Source organism: Heloderma suspectum, chromosome 3 (assembly GCF_057233095.1).
Source record: "Heloderma suspectum isolate Gila_16-S chromosome 3, 16-S_ref, whole genome shotgun sequence".
Lineage (NCBI taxonomy): Eukaryota > Metazoa > Chordata > Lepidosauria > Squamata > Helodermatidae > Heloderma > Heloderma suspectum.
In genome coordinates, this window is record NC_139460.1 from 201,178,340 (window position 1) to 201,196,734 (window position 18,395).

An 18,395-nucleotide genomic window follows, 5' to 3' on the forward strand; every position below is an offset into this window, starting at 1 on the left:
GTCGGTTCCCTGAGAACTGAACTCTACTCCCTCCCACACTGCCTCGTAGGCAGCATGGAATGGCCCTGTGCTCCATGCTTGGAAGAGGAGTGCGGAGGGGCGAAAACAGGGCATTCCTAGGGGCGTGTCGAGGCGGGGAAGTCGGAAATCTGGTACGACGCATCCAGCGTGTTGTCTGGCCACTGCTCCCACACTCCGACTTCCTGCAGCTGTCTAGCCGCAATTGCAGGGCGGCTGAAGCGCAGAGAGGATGATCCCCTCCACGCTTCTCCTGCCCTGTGTCGGATAGGCGGCCGCCTCCTAGTTTGGAGGCGGCCTCCTATCCCGGTAGGATTGCTCCATAAAAGCAATAAAAATTCCTAAAAAAATCTTTAAAATCCAAACCACCAAGAAAATCTCAACTACACAATAAAAAGGTAAAGGTGTCCCCAGCCAGTCGTGTCCGACTCTAGGGTGTGGTGCTCATCCCCGTTTCTAAGCCGAAGAGCCAGCGCTGTCCGAAGACGCTTCCGCAGTCATGTGGCCGGCATGACTGAACACCGAGGTGCACGGAACGCTGTTACCTTTCCCGCCGAGGCGGTACCTATTTATCTACTTGCAATTTCTTGCTTTCGAACTGCTAGGTTGGCAGAAGCAATTACACAATACCAACACAAAAATACAATACAAATTGCAGGAGTTAAGCACAGCCAGACAATACAGGAGTTAAACCACTGCCAATGCTACAAGAAATAAGCTAACAAGATCTTTAAAGGTTTTTTTAAAAAAAGATTTTAGAAGTCCTGGGAGAATAGAAGGCTCGATGCCAGGCGGACTTCCCTAAGGATAGCATTCCATAGCTGGGGACCACCACCAAAAAGGGACGCGGGTGGCACAGCGACTTAATGATGCTGGAGTTTGCCAGCCAGAAATGGTCGACACTCCAACAGTTCGAGCCCAGCTCCGCGTGACAGAAGTGAGCTCCCGTCGTTTCATCCCTAGCTCCTGCCCACCTAGCAGTTCGAAAGCATACCATCTGCAAGTAGATAAATAGGTACCCCCATTTCGGTGGCGGGAAACGCTGGCAGCACTCTATGCAGGGAGCAGGAACCGGCGCTGGATCTGCCTGGACGCCATCAGTGGAGGAGCGGTGGAGAAAAAGCCCGGATGAGCTGACTTCACCCAAGAAGGCTGCTGGCCAGCTGATGCACAGCTAGCTCGCCCTCTTGTGGTGCATCAGTGCAACAAAGACTAGCAACTACTGGCACCAGAACATCTACCATGTAAAAGCATTGTAGACTCCCTGGCAACGTGTGCCATACGCTAAATAAATAACCACCAAAAAGGCTCTTTCCCACATAGCCACCCTCTGAACTTCAGATTGAAGGGGCATTCAGAGGTGGGCCTCCATAGAAGACCGTAAGGTATTGGTGGGTACATAGGAGATAAGGCATTCCATCAGGCACCAAGGGCTTTATTAATCAAAGCCAGCACCTCTGAAACTATTCAGAAGCCAGTGGAAGCAAGAAAGAATGAGTGTATGTAATACGTTCATAATGGCCCATTCAAAATTGTTTTGCACCAGCTGAAATTTCTTTGAATCCATCTTCAAAGTTAGCCCCCATGTACAACCATTACATCAATGCAAATGGGAGGTTACCAGAGCATGGATCCCTGCAGCCAGATTATCCATCTTCAGACAGGGTCGAAGCTGAGATAACCAAAGCTGATAAAAGACAGACCCCTTGACAATTATGGATGCACGAGCACCTGGTCCTTTGGTGAGGGAAGTGGAATCCCTTCTCAAACAGGTTGAATCCCACACATCTTGTATAGTTGGCAATTATGTGGGGAAAGAGTACGAAGTCCCTTCTTCACCCAATGATACACTGGATGAAGAAAGGACCCTGGGTGGTGTAAATCATGACACATTTAGCACTAATCCATAAAAAATTGGACACCACAGTTAATATAGTTCCATCAGTAGGTGTCCAAAGCACTGTCTGGTTCAGTTTTATTGGATGAGTTTCAGTTGTTGAGGCCCGAGGATGTGGATAAGGTGCTTGGCCAAATCCAGTCAACCACCTGTGTGCTTGACCCTCGCTCATCATGCCTTATTACATCCAATAGGGAGAGGATGTCCAGTTCGGTCCAGGAGGTTGTAAATTACTCCTGGAGAGAGGGAGTGGTACAGGCTTCTTTAAAGGAGGTGGTAATTAGGCCACTCCTGAAAAAGCCTAACCTGGACCCAGATGAAGTTAACAACTATAGGCCAGTAGCCAACATCCACTTCCTGGGCAAGGTGCTAGAGCGGGTGGTTGCCAGTCAATTCCAGGCACTCTTGAATGAAACTGATTATCTAGACCCATTTCAGTCAGGCTTCAGGCCTCATTTTGGAATGGAAACTGCCTTGGTCACCATGAGGGATGACCTTTGCCAAGAGAGGGATGGGGGAGTGTGACCCTGTTAATTCTCTTGGACCTCTTGGTGACTTTTGACCATGGTATCCTTCTGGATAGTTCATCTTGGTTGGGAGTTGGAAGTACTGCATTGCAGTGGTTCCATTCCTACTTGAATGGCCAATTTCAGAAGGTGGTGCTGATTGCTCTGTTCTTTGGCAGCCATGCTATGGGATTCCACAGGGCTCTACTCTGTCTCTGATGCTGTTCAACATCTGCATGAAACCACTGGGGAAGGTTATCTGGAGGTGTTGGTTGAGGTGTCACCAATATGCAGATGATACTCAGGTCTATCTCTCCTTTTCATCAAATCCAGGTGAGGCAGTGAGGTGGTGAATCAGTACCTGGACATGGTAATGGACTGGATGAAAGCCAGTAAACTGAGACTCAATCCAAAAAAGATGGAGGTACTGTTAGTGGGTGGTTTGTCTGCCTGGCTAAGTGATGTTCAACTTGTTCTGGAAAGGGTTGCATTCCCCCTAAAGGATCAGGTTCGTAGTTTGGGTGTGCTCTTGGATCTAGCATTGTCACTAGAGGCACAGGAGGACCGAGTGGCACAGATCACCTTTTATGAGCTTAGGTGATATACCAACTGCAACCTTATCTGGACAGAGATAGTCTAGCTACAGTTATCTATGCTCTGGTGATGTCTCGACTACAATACATTATATGTGGGGTTGCCTTTGAAGACGTTCTGTAAACTTCAGCTGGTCCAAAATAGGACAGTGAGATTGTTAATGGGGACTGCCCAACATGATCATATTATGACAGTACTTTTCCATCTGCACTGGCTACTAGTCCATCTCTGGGCCTAATTTAAAGTGCTGATATTAACAGTCAAAGCCTTAAACGGCTTGGGGCCAAATTACCTAAAGGATAATCTCCTCCTATATATACCTGCCTGGACCCAAAGTTCGTCTTTGGTGGTCCTTCTCCAGGAGCCCCTGCTAATGGAAGTGAGGTGAGCGGCTACTAAGAAGAGGCCCTTTTCTGTTGTGGCATCTGTTGTGGAATGAGCTCTCCTGGTGCATACGGTGTGCTCTTTTTGGTGCCAGGTAAAGACCTTATTTTCCCAGGATTTTAGTCTTTCAGTTTCTGTTTTAAATCTGTTACAGTATTTTAAATCTTTGCACAGCTGCTAGTTTTTATTTTTGTTTTATACTGTTGTTTTAAACTTTTATATTGTTTTTTATCATGTTGTATTTTGTGGTTTTAATTGTGAACTGCCCAGAGAGTTTCAGCTATTGGGTGATATAGAAATATAATTTTCAAAAAATAGAGTTTTGTTTCCTGCTACCTCCAAAAATTGTGTGATACCACTCCTGGCAGAAATAAGGAGATATTAAATAAAGCCCTGACTGTTTTTAAATGTGAAAGCACTTAAATGAACTTAACAGGAATGATGGCCAGCTTTTCCACTCCTGAGCATTAACTAATATTCCCAAGGTTGTACAACACAAGAAACAGCCTACCCTTCATGAGGATGGGTAGATTGTCTGAGTCTTACTCAAGTCTTGAGTTTTGAAAACAGAACACGTGAAGAGAAAATGAGGCCTCTCACTGCCACAAAGCTTTCCCATCAGCAAATGTTGCTGCCACAAAGAGTTTACATTTTTAAAGAGCAGATGCTTCTTTTAATAATTTAAAAAATCATAAAGATGCATTTTCTGAGTTCTGCTTGATGCATTTTGTTTCATATAATGACATTCACCCAAGTCGGGTGGAAGAGATATTTAAAAAGGTCACAAACAAGGAAGATTGGGGGTGGGGAGCTCTAGTGAGGAGCAACCACTGACAACATCCTGCTGTTGTTGGAGCTGCACCAGGGGGGACACACTTCAACCTGTCTCTGATGTTATCCAGGGGGCTGAAATGAACATCTATGCATGAATATTTATGTACACAAAACAGAAAGGTAAATTTATGAATAACAAGCTGAAGACAGGACACACACAAGAAATGATAATTTGTAATTTGCTCAAGCAATATTAAAGATAGGATAATGTCTTTCTTACTAGCTCTTTAATGTGAAGCAATCTAGACATCCTAAAGCAGCAACAACAATAAAAAGCACCTTAAGATCATGCAATATAGTTATAAAAAATTCAACCTATATTTGGTTTGGGGGCTTTTAGCCCAACCAATCACAAGGGTTTGGATGTGTAACTAAATACTGGCACAGATAAAGTATGTAAACTGGATGAGATTTGATTTCATCCTCTTCTTCTGGCTAGTCAACTTTAAAATAAGTACCAGAGGAGAGAATAGCAGGGACCTTAGAAGAAACAGTGTATAGCATGTGATTAAATTGGCAGTAGATTCAGGACAGACCAAAAAAAGTCAACATGTAATGAACTAATAGAATTACCCTAGTTATCACAAGATGTGGTAATGATAATGAGATACAGGACCTTTTCAAGATCTGCATCTTTCTAGTGAGCAGTCATTTCCCTGACTTCAATCTTAGGAAAGGCAGATTTACCTGTACCTGTAGTTCTTCAAATGGTCATCAGTGCATTCACTGTGCGCCTGCGTGGAGCCCCATTTCAGGAAATTTCTATAGCTGAAGAATTTTGGCAGGAACCCTCCCCCACCGTCCCAGTGTGCAAGTCTCTGGTAGGCTTCCACCTATTCCCTCAGTTCCTTGAGACCATCCATTGCAGTCTCAGAACCAAGCAAAGCCTCAGTATCAACATCGATATTGACACCAAAATAGGGATAGTGGGTGGGTTGTGTGAGTGCACAGATGACCACTTGAGGAAGGGTCAGAAAGGGTCAGTGGACCCCCCGCACCATCAATCGTACTGTGTCGCGGTCCAGATGCAGTATCTTGCCTCGATCCCATGTGATCAGGTTCATTATCAACTCTGTTTTTTTCAAGCCAGAAGCAAGCTGTCATAAATTACTCAAGTTGAGTGATAAGCAGCAGCTAGCGTTAGTCATTAAATAGTCCAAGGTCAAGAAGCCAAAAGTATCCATCCAAAGTCAAGGAAAACCAAACCAGATACAGGGACAACTAGTCAAAGTCATTCTGGGTTTGAGAATAATCAGAGCCAGGTCCAGGAACTGGCAGGAATGTTTTCTGCTATGGATAAGCATCAACAACTGCTTCCAGTACCTGAACTGGGTTGGAGGCTTGTCTTTTATGCAGAGGCTGATTGATAAGTAAGGCCATCTGGGTTGAACTGCAGATGTCTTCCGCCTGCCCATGTACTGGGCCCCTCCCCAAATACTCTCAGGCTGAGGTGTTCTGTGTCTTCCTCCATCCCAAACAGAGGCACAACAGTATTGGCCATGGCAGTGGAACTGGAGGAGGAACCAGAAACAATCCCTGGGCTGGCAGAGCTGAGAAACTGTAGCTGACAGTGCGCATCGGTACCAATCAGGGGAGACAGGTCTTGGATAATGAGTATGATCTTGGTATTATTCGTCCAAAGTCTGCCCTCCATACCCAGAGTGCAGTTCATCCCAATAGTAGTTGCGTCAAGACAGTAGGTCCAAGCATGAATGCCTATCCTAATCCAAAACTAGCAACTGCGTTCTGTATTTGGGACACTCGTACAACCTAGAGGTATAATCCCTCCAACGTGAGGAGCAGGAGCCCGAAAACATGGAATCCAGAGACCCTCTCTAATTGGGAGACTGGAGACCCTGGCGGTAGGGAGATCTGCCCTGGTAATCAGTCCACCTCCAAGTTGGTGTCAGGACTGGCGATACCTCTCTAATCTCACCTTCTGTTGTAGATGTAATCAGTGCAGGATCCTGGACATGATCAGCTGTTAGAACCAGTTCTGTAAATTGGGCTTCAAGCAGTATCGGCAAATCAGGGTTTGGCAGAGGAGCTGGTACAGTCAACAGTACTATCGGTACAGATGCAGGCAATTGCTCCATCAGGTCCATAGGCAGCCTGATTGCTGTCTTTTTCCATTTCGTTTTCTTCCGCTCCAAAGGACTGTTGCGCTCTGGCCTTTTTCAATAGCTTCTTTGCTACCGTAAGCTTAAATGATTGCCCAGGTGTGAGTGAGTTGATATGACGCAAATTCAGAGCTTGAGCGGGGGAGGAAGCCATCTCCAAAACTCCCAAAGGCTGAGGTGAATGGGAAAGTGTCTCTGATGCCCCGGGGTGTGTGTGTACCTTTGACACCTGCGCCGTAGTGGGCTTGTCTGCTAACAACTCCACCACTTCAAGGGCTTTTCTCTACAAAACAGCCTGCAGCCTGTCAGAGCGATTACATCTAGCCTGTTTTGTAAAGGGTTGACAATGTGCGCTGGCCTCCACTTTGAAGCCTTCTCCCAGGCAGAAGAGACACAAGGAGTGTCCATCAGTAGGAAGCAATTTACTGCCACAACGGACACACTTCTGAAATGGAGCCCTCATGCGCATACACCCATAGGTGATTGTGAAAGCAAAAGAAACAAATAAAATCCCAAACAGCAGTAACAGGAAGAAAAACAAGGGGGCAGAAAGATAAAGTGGAAGAAGAAAAAACATCTCAGCAGTTGTAATACAAATGGTGAACGAGAGAAGTTCCCTATGAGGCTACCAAACGGCGGCCAAGAGAACTGAGGGAATAGGTGGGAACCCGCTAGGGACATGCACACCGGGATGGTGGGGGAAGGTTCCTGACAAAACTTCCTCAACTGTAGGTTTCCCAAATGAGGCTCCACACAGGCACAGAACCTATATGCATGATGGACAGGGACTATGAAGAACAAGTGGTCTGCATTTGAAGAAAGTATCCCAAAGCTATTTTGGCCACCAGAGCCAGATATGACAGCACAGCTCACATCCCCAAAACGTTTGGGGTTATGTGACCCTTAATTAATGGGAAATAAACGAATTTAGAAGAACCATTTTACTTTGAACGTAAACACACACATATTTGTACTACTGTTGTTATTGGTATACTAGTATTATAAATGACAGGCATCGTACTGGGTCATGTGGATGCTACTTCTGAGGCAAAGGTTGTCAGTTGTAACTATGTATTGTGCCCCAAGCCAAACTCTTAGTACAGTGGCACTGTGATGATTTCCTCTTCTATGGGACTCTACCCGCAGGAATGTGCAGATAGAAACACAATTCCCTGAACACTAAGGAGAGGGTCTTAGTTCTGTGGCGGTGCATATGCATTGCATACAGAAGGGCCCAGATGTAATCCTTGGTATCGCCTAATAGGGCTGGGAGATTCCTGTTTGAAACTCTGGAAAGCCATTGTAAATTCAATATAGTTCAGGGGTAGTCCAAAACATCTGGAGCTTACTGGGTTGCCTACCTCTGGTGTAGACCCTACTGAGCTAGACAGACCAATGGTCTAATTAGGTATAAGGCAGCTTCCTATTTTCCTTCCTAATTTAAACTTCAGTGATTTACAGTGCAATTCTTTATGTGTCAACTCAGAGGTAAGTCCCTTTGAGTTCAGTGGGGCTTACTCCCAGGTAAGTGACTATAGGGTTGCAGCATTAATCCGTAGAACAACAGTAAGTGATCAAATAGAGGGGAAGAGAGTCAAGAGGTTACTGTTGATGAAAAACACAGACACACACACACACTCATTATAGTTCTGTCAAACCTGGCCTCTCTACACCTTCCTGTGGCCTCCTGGCAATTTCACAGGTGCAGACAATAAAGGTAAGGCTGTGTGTCAACTGGGAGAAAAAGAAATGTTGAATTCTTTAGCCCTTTGTGTGTGAGAGATCTTTCCCAAGCACTAATCTCAAGATAGCCTCAACCCTTTGGCCTAATTCTGACTCAAGTCAAGCTAGTATCACTTTCTGCCCAAAGCTAAACACTACAGCGGTCATTTATGTTACTCAATGTCCTTGTAATCTGATATATGTTGGGATGACTACCAGAGCTGTCAGAATAAGAATTTTTGAACATAAAAGCTGCATCTGCTCCAGAAGACTACAAGCCCCTATGGTGAAACATTTCATGGACATGGGACATGATGAAAATGATTTGAAGTTGTAGATTACTGAAAAGATTCATGGTTGTGGAACTATACTACACCATCTACTGAGAAGAAAGGAATTTTCTGGATATATACATTAAGAACTATGTTGCTTTATGGGCTTAATGAGGAATTAAGTTGGATGCTATATTTGTAATTATAGTAGTAAGTTTCTTTGTGCCCATCTTCTAATCAGTTTCATATTATACTTGCCATTGTTTTATTTTATTACTTGCTTGTTGTATTTTAGTAATAGTTTTTCTGATTGTATATTCAGGATTATTTTATTGGTACCATGTTTGTACAGATCTTATTTTCTTGGCCTCCAAGATCACCGCAGACAGTGACTGTAGCCATGAAAAGTAAAAGACGCTTGCTCCTTGGGAGGAAAGCTATGGCAAACCTAGACAGCATAGTAAGAAGCAGAGATATCACCTTGCCGACAAAGGTCCATATAATCAAAGCTATGGTTTTCCCAGTAGTAATGTATGGCTGTGAGAGCTGGACTATAAGGAAGGCTGAGTGCCAAAGAATCGATGCTTTCGAACTGTGGTGCTGGAGAAGACTCTTACGAGTCCCCTGGACTGCAAAGAATCAAATCAGTCAACCCTAAAGGAAATCAACCCTGACTGCTCATTGGAAGGACAGATGCTGAAGCGCAAATATTTTGGCCACCTAATGCGAAGAGAAAAGTCACTGGAAAAGACCCTGATGCTGGGAAAGATTGAAGGCAACAGGAGAAGGGGACGGCAGAGGATGAGATGGCTAGATAGCATCACTGATGCAATGAATATGAACTTGAGCACACTCCGGGAGAGAGCGGAGGACAGGAAGGCCTGGCGTGCTAAGGTCCATGGGGTCAACAAGAATCGGACACGACTTAACGTCTGAACAACAACAACCATGTTTGTAAGCAGTTGTTCTCTGTGTATCCGACATGGGTGTAACATCTGTTTGGCTTCCCAATATACATGTGGCTTTAAAATTTCTTCAGGCTCCTTGACTTTGAGAGTAATGCATTCAGTATTAGATAATTACAGGCACTCTCCCTTTGCCAGATAACACACCTGCATTGAGCTTTGATTAAGGCCTTTATTTAGAAACCCAGATTACAATAGTAGATGGCTACTCGCGGTGTCCAAGCCACATGGTGGAACTGGATGTAGTGCTAAAAATCTTTTTTTTCTTGAAATAGAGCTAGATATAGTCCTGCTTAGTATACATTGGTGGAAGAAATTTACCATTTCAGGTAAGAATATTTTAAGGGTTTTTAGCTGATGGGTTGCTCTCATTGCTGTAAGGGATTTTGTGGTGTGATAACTTGGACATTTTTATCAGGTGTTTTGACTTGTAATGTTTTACATATGGGAGGAAATGTTTATACTCCCCTATTCAGCAGATATACATACATACCATTTGGCGAGAAGCCTACTAGTTTAAAAATTGTTGGTAAATATACCTTCTGCTATTTTTGAGCTATTTTATTGAGTCAGTGATAATTTTTTATATATATTTAAATCTGTTTTTGTTTTACAGGCTTTATGTAGCATCGCTGCAATTATGATATATTAGTTGTACTAGGTGATTATATGGGCTGTAATTTGTGTGGTTACCAGTAGTAAGCTGGTTATCACTTTCTGCTGGACATGAATTTTTCTGTATGCATTTTATTTTTGTATTATTTCCTCATACAAGCTCTGGTCTGCAGTCTGAAGTGGTACAGCCCTGGCACTGGTTTACCACTTCCATGAGGACTAAATTGTAGGTGCTGCTGTTAAAAGGAATTCAGGACTTTTCCTGCCTCTGGAGAGGTTTCTGATAACTGAAGAGGAAGCTGTAGCTTCACTATTTCATGTGACTATGAAGTGTATTCCTACTATTGCAGTGAATCATGGAGTTATTGAAAGTGACAGCCCTATCTGGAAGGAATAGTTGCTTTCTGTTAGGACTGTGATCTGGCTACGGATGCTATGACGGACACAAAAGATCAGATAATATGTGTAACAACGTAGTTATTTCAAAACTATGTAGGATGGTTGAAATGACTGCCATATGAATTAGTCATATCCTAAAGGTCAGCTGTACAATGCTCATTAATTTTCCCCACAAATTGCTGTTCGCTTAGCTTGCATGCTCGTGCTTGACTGTGGATTATGTAGATTTTAAAAAGCTTTTGTTAGTGAAATAAGCACAAGAAATAACATACAAGCATTTATTACAACATGATTAGCATTTATTACTGCTAAAACTAACACAACTAAATGTGTATAGCATCAACAGTATGTAATGGCACAGTCCTTGCCCCAGATACCAATCCATAAGAAGACTTCTCCTCTTATCCCATGACTGCTGAAGTTTTTTCAGAAATCTTTGATGAGGTTCAAAGAATACTTGCCTCTTTAGGTAATGCAGCAAAGTGACATGATACTGGCTCATTATACAAATATATTCTAACATTTCTGCCCCACAAAAATATAAATATAAATGCAACATCTTTTATGTATTGTAATCATTGTGCATTTCTTTCTATCAATGTGCTTGTATCTTATTCTAATATCTGACCACCATGACCCTCAAATATTATCAAAATAACAAAAATAATTATGTTAAAGCAGTGCCAGTCCACTTGACCTCAGCAAATGCAATCATGGGGGCATGTATGATTTGGACTGGGCCACAATTTCAATTGCCCTCCTAGAGCTGTTACATGCCCCATATGAAGAACTGAAACATACCTTAAGTATGCTCTCATGGGGCAAATAGCAGCTGGAAGCACTTCAGGTAAGGAAAAAACACAGCAATTCTCCACCAGCCCCTTTCAGCTACATTTACCATTAAAAAAACATGGCTTATCAAATTATGGATCTCCCAGTATCTTCTCTAGTTTGGTCCTCAGACCAAGATCCATCTAATCAGACACTGTTTCTAACAAGAGCTAGCCAGATGCCTTCAGGTGCTCAGAGTATGTAACTTATTCAATGGAGTGTATGCACTGAGAACATGCTGTGATGGCTTAGATGAGCAGAATGTGGTACTGAGCGAAGATACGAGCTTCCTAACCAGTTTTCTTTACTTTTAATTTTTTTAAAAAGAAAAGCAAGTTTCTAGCACTTGTGGCTGTGAAAATATCCCTGAAAGTGTGGGGGTAATACATGGATGAAACTCAGAAGCCAGAGAGGTGGCTGAGTAAGACTTTCATTGCCTTGCTCCTTCTGCCTCCCTGACTAGTTAAACGAGAACATATTAAGCAAAAATTAAAACATTGCACAAAAACCTTATTGCAAAATAAAGACCTGTACATTTGCTTAATTTGCATAACATACAGCTGCAAAGTTCAGGGATTTTTGGTGCAGAACTTGGTTTGTTTGGCTGTATAAAATTTTATTTTTAGTGTAGAGTATGCATAGCTTAGACTATGTTCCCGGTGACAGGACACAATTTCCTCATCAAAACTCCATGTCAACATGCTTCAAATGAACATATCAAAAGACAAATGTGGAGAAAAATGTTCCTTGGTTTTATTATTTTCCATTACAAAAAAAATAATGTACACAACATACTGATTCTTCACCGCCCCAATCAAAAAATATAACAAATGCACAACTTGCAAGTTTAAAGAATTAATGATACATTTCAACCTTTTATAAATTATTATATATACCCATGGGAGACCATAATTGCATGTTTGTCACTGAGGAATTTTAGATGGAGATTGGTCAAGAGAGAAAAGCACTCTACCACACAGCTGATTACAATGGCACTTTCCCATCTAATGGATGACTGGCCCATCAGCTCTTTCAGTATTTAGGGTGCAGCACCAGGCAGTTCTCTCTCACTAAAAATAGAGAGTACACCACATAGTTGAGAAGGAAGATACTGAGCAATTACAAAAGAAATTAAGATGAAGGGGAAATACTGAATTGACCTAGAATTATCCCTTTTGGCTTTGATGAAGCATCCTGGACAGTTTAGTTTTCTCTTTAATTAGGAAACTGCTGGGACTATATGGCTGTTATTACCCTATTAACCCTGTACTATTTTGCTTTAAAGCTGGAGACGAATACAGTATCGTGCCGTATTCAACATTAAACAACAAGGTTTTCTTAATGCAGCTTTCCCTCTTAACTACTGTAGAATTGGTTACAGCGAAGTTTCTACTGCTGAATAATCTCTATTATCTCTTGGCAAGCTCACAGCAAGCAACAAGTACCTTATATTTTTATTTCCTTCCTTTTGTCACAGCACTTTCCCATAAAGGACAAAATCCAGCAGGAACATTTCCTATGTCCCACTGAAACAACAGAGAGCAATGAAAGTCTGCAACTGTAGCTTTGGACAACTCCCATTTGTTCCAGTGGAACTAGTCTTGGAGAAATTTAACCTGGATTGTGCCCTAATTCTTGGAGCATTTATCAAATCCCAGTTTGAATGAAGTTTTCCACAGTTACCAACACATGCTTTATATGGGTTTTATATTATATAATGAAACCCCAGGTATAATATTCACTGTACATTAAATATATAGATATATTTCTCCACCTACATCCCAGCAACAAAACTTCATGCAATTTAAAACCATTTAAAAAAGCTTTTTAACCATTTCATGAATATATGACCCTTGCTACAGATTTTTAGAATGTAAGAAATAATATACAAAGTCAATTTCACCTTCTCTAAATTTCATCTTGGCTATTTTTGTAGTCCAGATCCATCATACTCCTTTCCTTCCTGCTGTTCATGCTTTGTCTCCCAACCATGCTCCCATTCGAAAGGAGATGTGCCCTGGATATTCCTTTCGTTATTGTTTCTAAGGCATCTTTGCCTATCTTATGTCTTTCAATAAACTGAAACAGAAGTGGGGTTGTTTGTAAAGCTAAAATTAAAAAGTCTAAGGGGCTACAGCAACCTCAGGAGGAAATGGAACTGTATGTCCAACACAACAGATAATTAGAAGGCTTTCTCCCCATATCAACCTCAAATTATACCGCTGGCATGCTAAGTGGTTTATATAGGAAATCTCTCTCTCTCTCTGATTAGCTCTATAAAAATTGAAAAAAGGGTAGATGTGTATAAATCTGCTGTTTTCAAATATACCCATACAGAATACAGAGTGAAAACCTAACCCTGAACCCAGGAAATAAAGTATGTTAACCAAACATTTTGTTTTATGTGTGATGATTAGGGTTTACATTCTACATCAGAAAGAAAACCTGTTCCTTTTCAAGATTGATCTTCAGGTAACATAAAACAAATGCAATATTTATATACATGGATGTTAAATTAAGCTACACCATATGTTACATTTAACAATTCAACTGATATTCTACAAGGAAAAGAAGGATATTCACTCTGCAAATTTTCATTCTAGTCATCAAAACATGTTCCTCTCTCATCATCAGTGGAATCTGCATAGGATTCTACTGTATTGTATATGAAAGTGTAGAGTTTGACTTCTGGTCTTGGTGTAGAGCAACACCTGCATTCCTCATTGTAATATCTGAGCAACAGCCTGTAAACATCCCCTTGAAAAAAAAAAAAAAAACGATAACAGAAAAAATAAAGTCAGTAATTTTGAAATAGAAATGTACCAAGATTACAAGCATGAATACAAAGAGTCCTCCTTGGCATTTGATGCTAAATGGGTCCATTACTCATAAGGAAAAATAGTTCCACAATCTTTTTAATGTTAAGGACCATGTTTATACTATCAGTAATTATAGGGAAATGCCACCAAGTGGTGGCATTTCCCTGTAATTCTTCTGGGGCTACATGTTCTTATAAATATGTCCCACATGATGAACTTGACCCAACCATCTGAAGCTTAGGGCACAATCCTATGGGATGTGCCCTGGCTACTCATAAGCCTCTGAACTCAGAGGCTTATGAGTATTCTATGCAGAGCGGGAGGGACCTCATGCCTCCCACTCTGTATTTTAGCTAGAAGAGTGATTTTTCCTGGCTAGCAGAGGCTTCAGGGAGGGAGAGGGAAGGAGGTTGGGGCTATCTCATATTCTCACATTCACAGTCTCCTCCCTGCCCCTGTGAGCTTGTAACAGCAGCCGGCGTGGGGTGGGGGGTTGTGGGGGAGGGGGTTGGAGCGCAGTTTCCTGTCTCTGAGCTCAGATCCAGGAAACTGAAATACCCTATGTCAAAAAATTAGGAAAATTCAATTTCCTAATATAAAAATATATATGAATAATTTAAAAAATAAGGAGCAATTTTCCAGCCATTATGGTTGTGGCAAATATGCATCACAATGCACATTGTTGGCTGAATCTCAAAAGCCAGATGAATTCCTAACTAAGATTTCTCATGGTCAGAGTGTGGGATTTCAGTGCCCTAGAGAGTCCCTAAGCCCATGACTAACTGACACAGAACAAAGTATGTAAAGAGAAACCATGCCAATCTGTATGGTTTACAGAGTTAGCATGTTTCATTTTTATTATCCACTTTCATTGCTCATTTTATTCACACTTTTATTGTCACAGAAAGCGTGTTACCTTGGCACATATTTCTTTTCAAGCACAGAGTTGACACTGCACATAGGTTGCGTTATAAGAATAGAGGCAATCCAATAGCGTATTATGAGGGATATTTAAACAACAACAAAACTACCCATGTTTTAAAAGTGTGTTTGTGTAGGACTGAATTGTAAACACCACAGCTCAGCTTCTCCATTTGCCCAAGATGTTTGCCTTGATTTAGGGCAGTATTATAATAGCGACCATGACCCTCCCTTGTTTATCACCATACATGCTTCCAGAGAGAAAGCTATTAGTTGATGCTTACCAACAGTTTGTCCTTTCTCAATTAGGAAAGTGTGCATGCTGTAAATGTCTCTCATCAGCTCAGCATCTCCAAAGGTGAAATAAACAACATCTCGTCCAGCCTCCGCAGCTGCCAAGATTTGTATTAAAGCTGAAGCAAATTCACACAAAAGGAAACAACAACAGGTAAATAAAGAATGAGAAAGTTTACCAGGAAAACACCAGACAATCCCATTTTTCATCTGCAGCTCCCAAAGGTGTTTATAAAAGGCAAGCAAGAACTTCTTTACTTGTTCCTCACATGTTCTGAGGAGCAAATAAACCTCAGACCAATGAGAAGATGCTGCTGTGTTCATGTCGAGGCCAGGGGTGGGAAATCTCAGGCTCGGGGACCAAATCCAGCCTGCCAAGCTTCCCCAGATATCCACATCCCCTTCCCCTGGCCTTACCCCATTTCCCCCAACCACTGATCGTTTGGTGGTTTCTTGCCTGTTGTGCTGTTTCTCCCCATTTTAAAAGCGTGAAATGCCTCTCCTGAGGCTTAGTTACTGGCAGTAAGCTAAAATCTGCTGGTAATTTTTGTATTTGTGGCCTCACTCATTTTGCCTTCAGCCCTGCCCACCACTGGAATGTGGCCCCCAAGAGCTTCTCCAATTTGGCCCTTGGACTAAAAGAGGTTCCCCACCCCTGGCCTTGGCTATGGATAGAGCCTTGACTCCATGAGGCCAAAGATTGCTCATCTAGATGCCAATATGTCACTTAATGTGTTAATATGTGTTAATTAAGTGACATTAATATGTCACTTAATGCGCTCCCATACCCCTCAGCCAAAGAATCATTGCACAGTAGTTTTCCTATCTGATATCCAGGCTTATTTGCCATGATGCAAGAAGTGTAGCATGAACATTTTTACATGGTGAGTACGTTTACTCACCAGAAATGAGAGTATTAGCCACAAGCAGGAGTGGCTGAACGAACCACAAATCTTCTGTCTGTGGCTTGTTCATCATTGCATGCAAACCAGGAACTCTGGCTTGTCTCTCCCTTGACATGCAACACAACCGTCTAATCTGTGTATTCACACTACAAAAGATACTCATGCCACTCTTCATACATTATGGTAAGCACAAGGTCTCCTATAGCGAAATTAACTGTAAGTACAGCAGAAAATAATTTAAAAGAGTGAGGGAGATAGTTCAGATGTTATTAAACCTAACAGCCTATTTGAATAGGGAATGGATGAGAACCATGTGCATCTGAAGCAACAAAGTGGGAACTAAGCTGCCTCAATGTATTTCCTAGAACAATTTACTGCCTTCCCTAAGTAGGGGAGAATAAGCAAACTCATTCTGCAAAGAAAAACAAACCCCTCATCTCCTGCAGCAACGTAGCTTCTCAGTATAGCTCCTTTATTTACTGGATGATACTGTATTAAAGCATGAAGGAAAGATGGCTCATTTTGCACCCAATATCACGGGACAAACAGATGAGGGCTTTCTTTAATCCTAATTTTACTCACTATTGCACCATTTCCCTATTTCCAATATATATTCACCTTAAACAAAGAATACATTACCTTGGCCTTTAATTCCCTAGCTTCGTGGAAGAATTTATGAAAATAAAAGGTCACCTTGCATGTTTTAATTACAAGGATTTCAGACATATGAAATAAATGGTGGGCAAAGGGTTGCTATTGTGTTTTTTGTTTCTGCACATTCTCCTGTGGTGTGATGGCTCATCTTCCACTTGCAAACCTTATAAGTGAATGTTATCTGCTTTCTAATTACCAAAACAAAAGTGGCAGATTTTAGTTAGGGATTTTTTTGTTGTGGATCCAGGCATTCATTGTTCAGTTTGGAGAAAGGGGCAATTTACATGCACTGATGTAAGAAAACACCATCGTATTTAATCAAGGGGCTCTAGGAAACCCACAACTGAATTAATGGCCCTCATGACGTATCAGATCAATCTCCATTAACGGCTGATGTTTTAATCAAACTACCAAGCAGTCTATGAATTTGGTAAAGCTTCAGTAACCCAGTTTTTATGAAAGCACCTAATTAACCAGGCAGCACAGGAATGTGTGAAAGAGAGACTTCTAGAGAAATTCAGCAGCAGCACCACCACTGGTGAAAGATATCAGATGACCCTTTGCTAAAACGGAAATAACTTGCTTACTCAGATTACAATATGATGGTGAGGACAGGATACCATACCATTGTAACAGAAAGTTCATTTGTTTCGACTATGAAGCAAAACTATGAGAACTGCAGAATGGGCAAAACAAGGTTAGGGAAGGCTCTGACTGCACAGATGCTAACATTTCAGTCCTGAATCAATTCTGCACAGATACACAGCCAGTTCAGCTACTTGGGGCTAGCTTCAGGTTCACCTTTGTGAAGCATTCTCACATAATCATAATGGACACATTGTGGGCTGGTTCATACAACAGCCTATAAATGAGGCTCCATATGTACTGAAGCCTTTGAATGCCTGTAAAAATGAATGGCTTCAATAGCTACTTCGGACACCCATGGCTGGTCAGCCCCCTTCCAAACCGCCCCTTGCCCCATCATGGTGTGGTGCATTATTGCTGCTTGTCCACTCATCTGCCAGCAGCCCTTCACATTTTCTGGCACAGAACAAGGAAATCCATCTCAGCAATTTCCCCTCCTTGTTCACCTTGCTCTCAGCTGTTCTAGCCCGCAGTTGGAAGAGCAGGGAAAAGCAGCAAATGACTGAGAGAACAAGGAAGAAAAACAGCGGGGAGCAACTTGTTTGTTTTACCTTCTTTACAACATTCTAACATTGAACTATAATAACATTTACCTTTCAATCTTGAATCACCTCCAAAGGCCCCACACCCCCAGTTTCCTGTAGCTACTGCTGAAAGGTGATGTGGTGGGATACCAGGTCGAGAGAAACCACAGTAAGCCTAAGGACAGAAAAGCAGCTCATAGCACTTTGCAATTTTGGTTTATCAGGCATGTGTGCATTTTTATTAACACCATAAAGAACTTTAGCTAATGGACCACTGCAAAACATCATGTATGACAATGAACCTTCATGTGCATTTTCTTTACATCTGTCTCATGGCTGCCACAATTTCCCCTACTACCTACCTAACCTCTGTGCCTTTTCTTTCATCCATTCCCACAAGTCCCAAACTTTCCTGCCTCAGTCCTTGCCCCAAAATTCCATAATACTTTAAAAATCTGTATCTTAAAAGCAGAAAA

General features: G+C 42.0%; 1 protein-coding gene across 3 annotated transcripts in view; it reads right to left on the reverse strand.

Moving 5' to 3' along the window:
• Positions 1-10,610: 10,610 nt before the first annotated feature.
• PARG (poly(ADP-ribose) glycohydrolase) overlaps positions 10,611-18,395 on the reverse strand; it is a 115,480-nt gene continuing 107,695 nt past the window's right edge. For 2 of the 3 annotated variants that reach the window (XM_084845298.1, XM_084845299.1), the window contains exons 16-18: positions 17,989-18,094; positions 15,182-15,310; positions 10,611-13,914 (exon numbers count right to left, since the gene is read on the reverse strand). In XM_084845298.1, coding sequence (XP_084701424.1) covers positions 13,757-13,914; positions 15,182-15,310; positions 17,989-18,094 — 393 coding nt within the window. In that variant the 3' untranslated portion in view covers positions 10,611-13,756. The remainder of the gene's footprint in view (positions 13,915-15,181; positions 15,311-17,988; positions 18,095-18,395) is intronic. The other variant, XR_014789332.1, reaches the window with a different exon arrangement.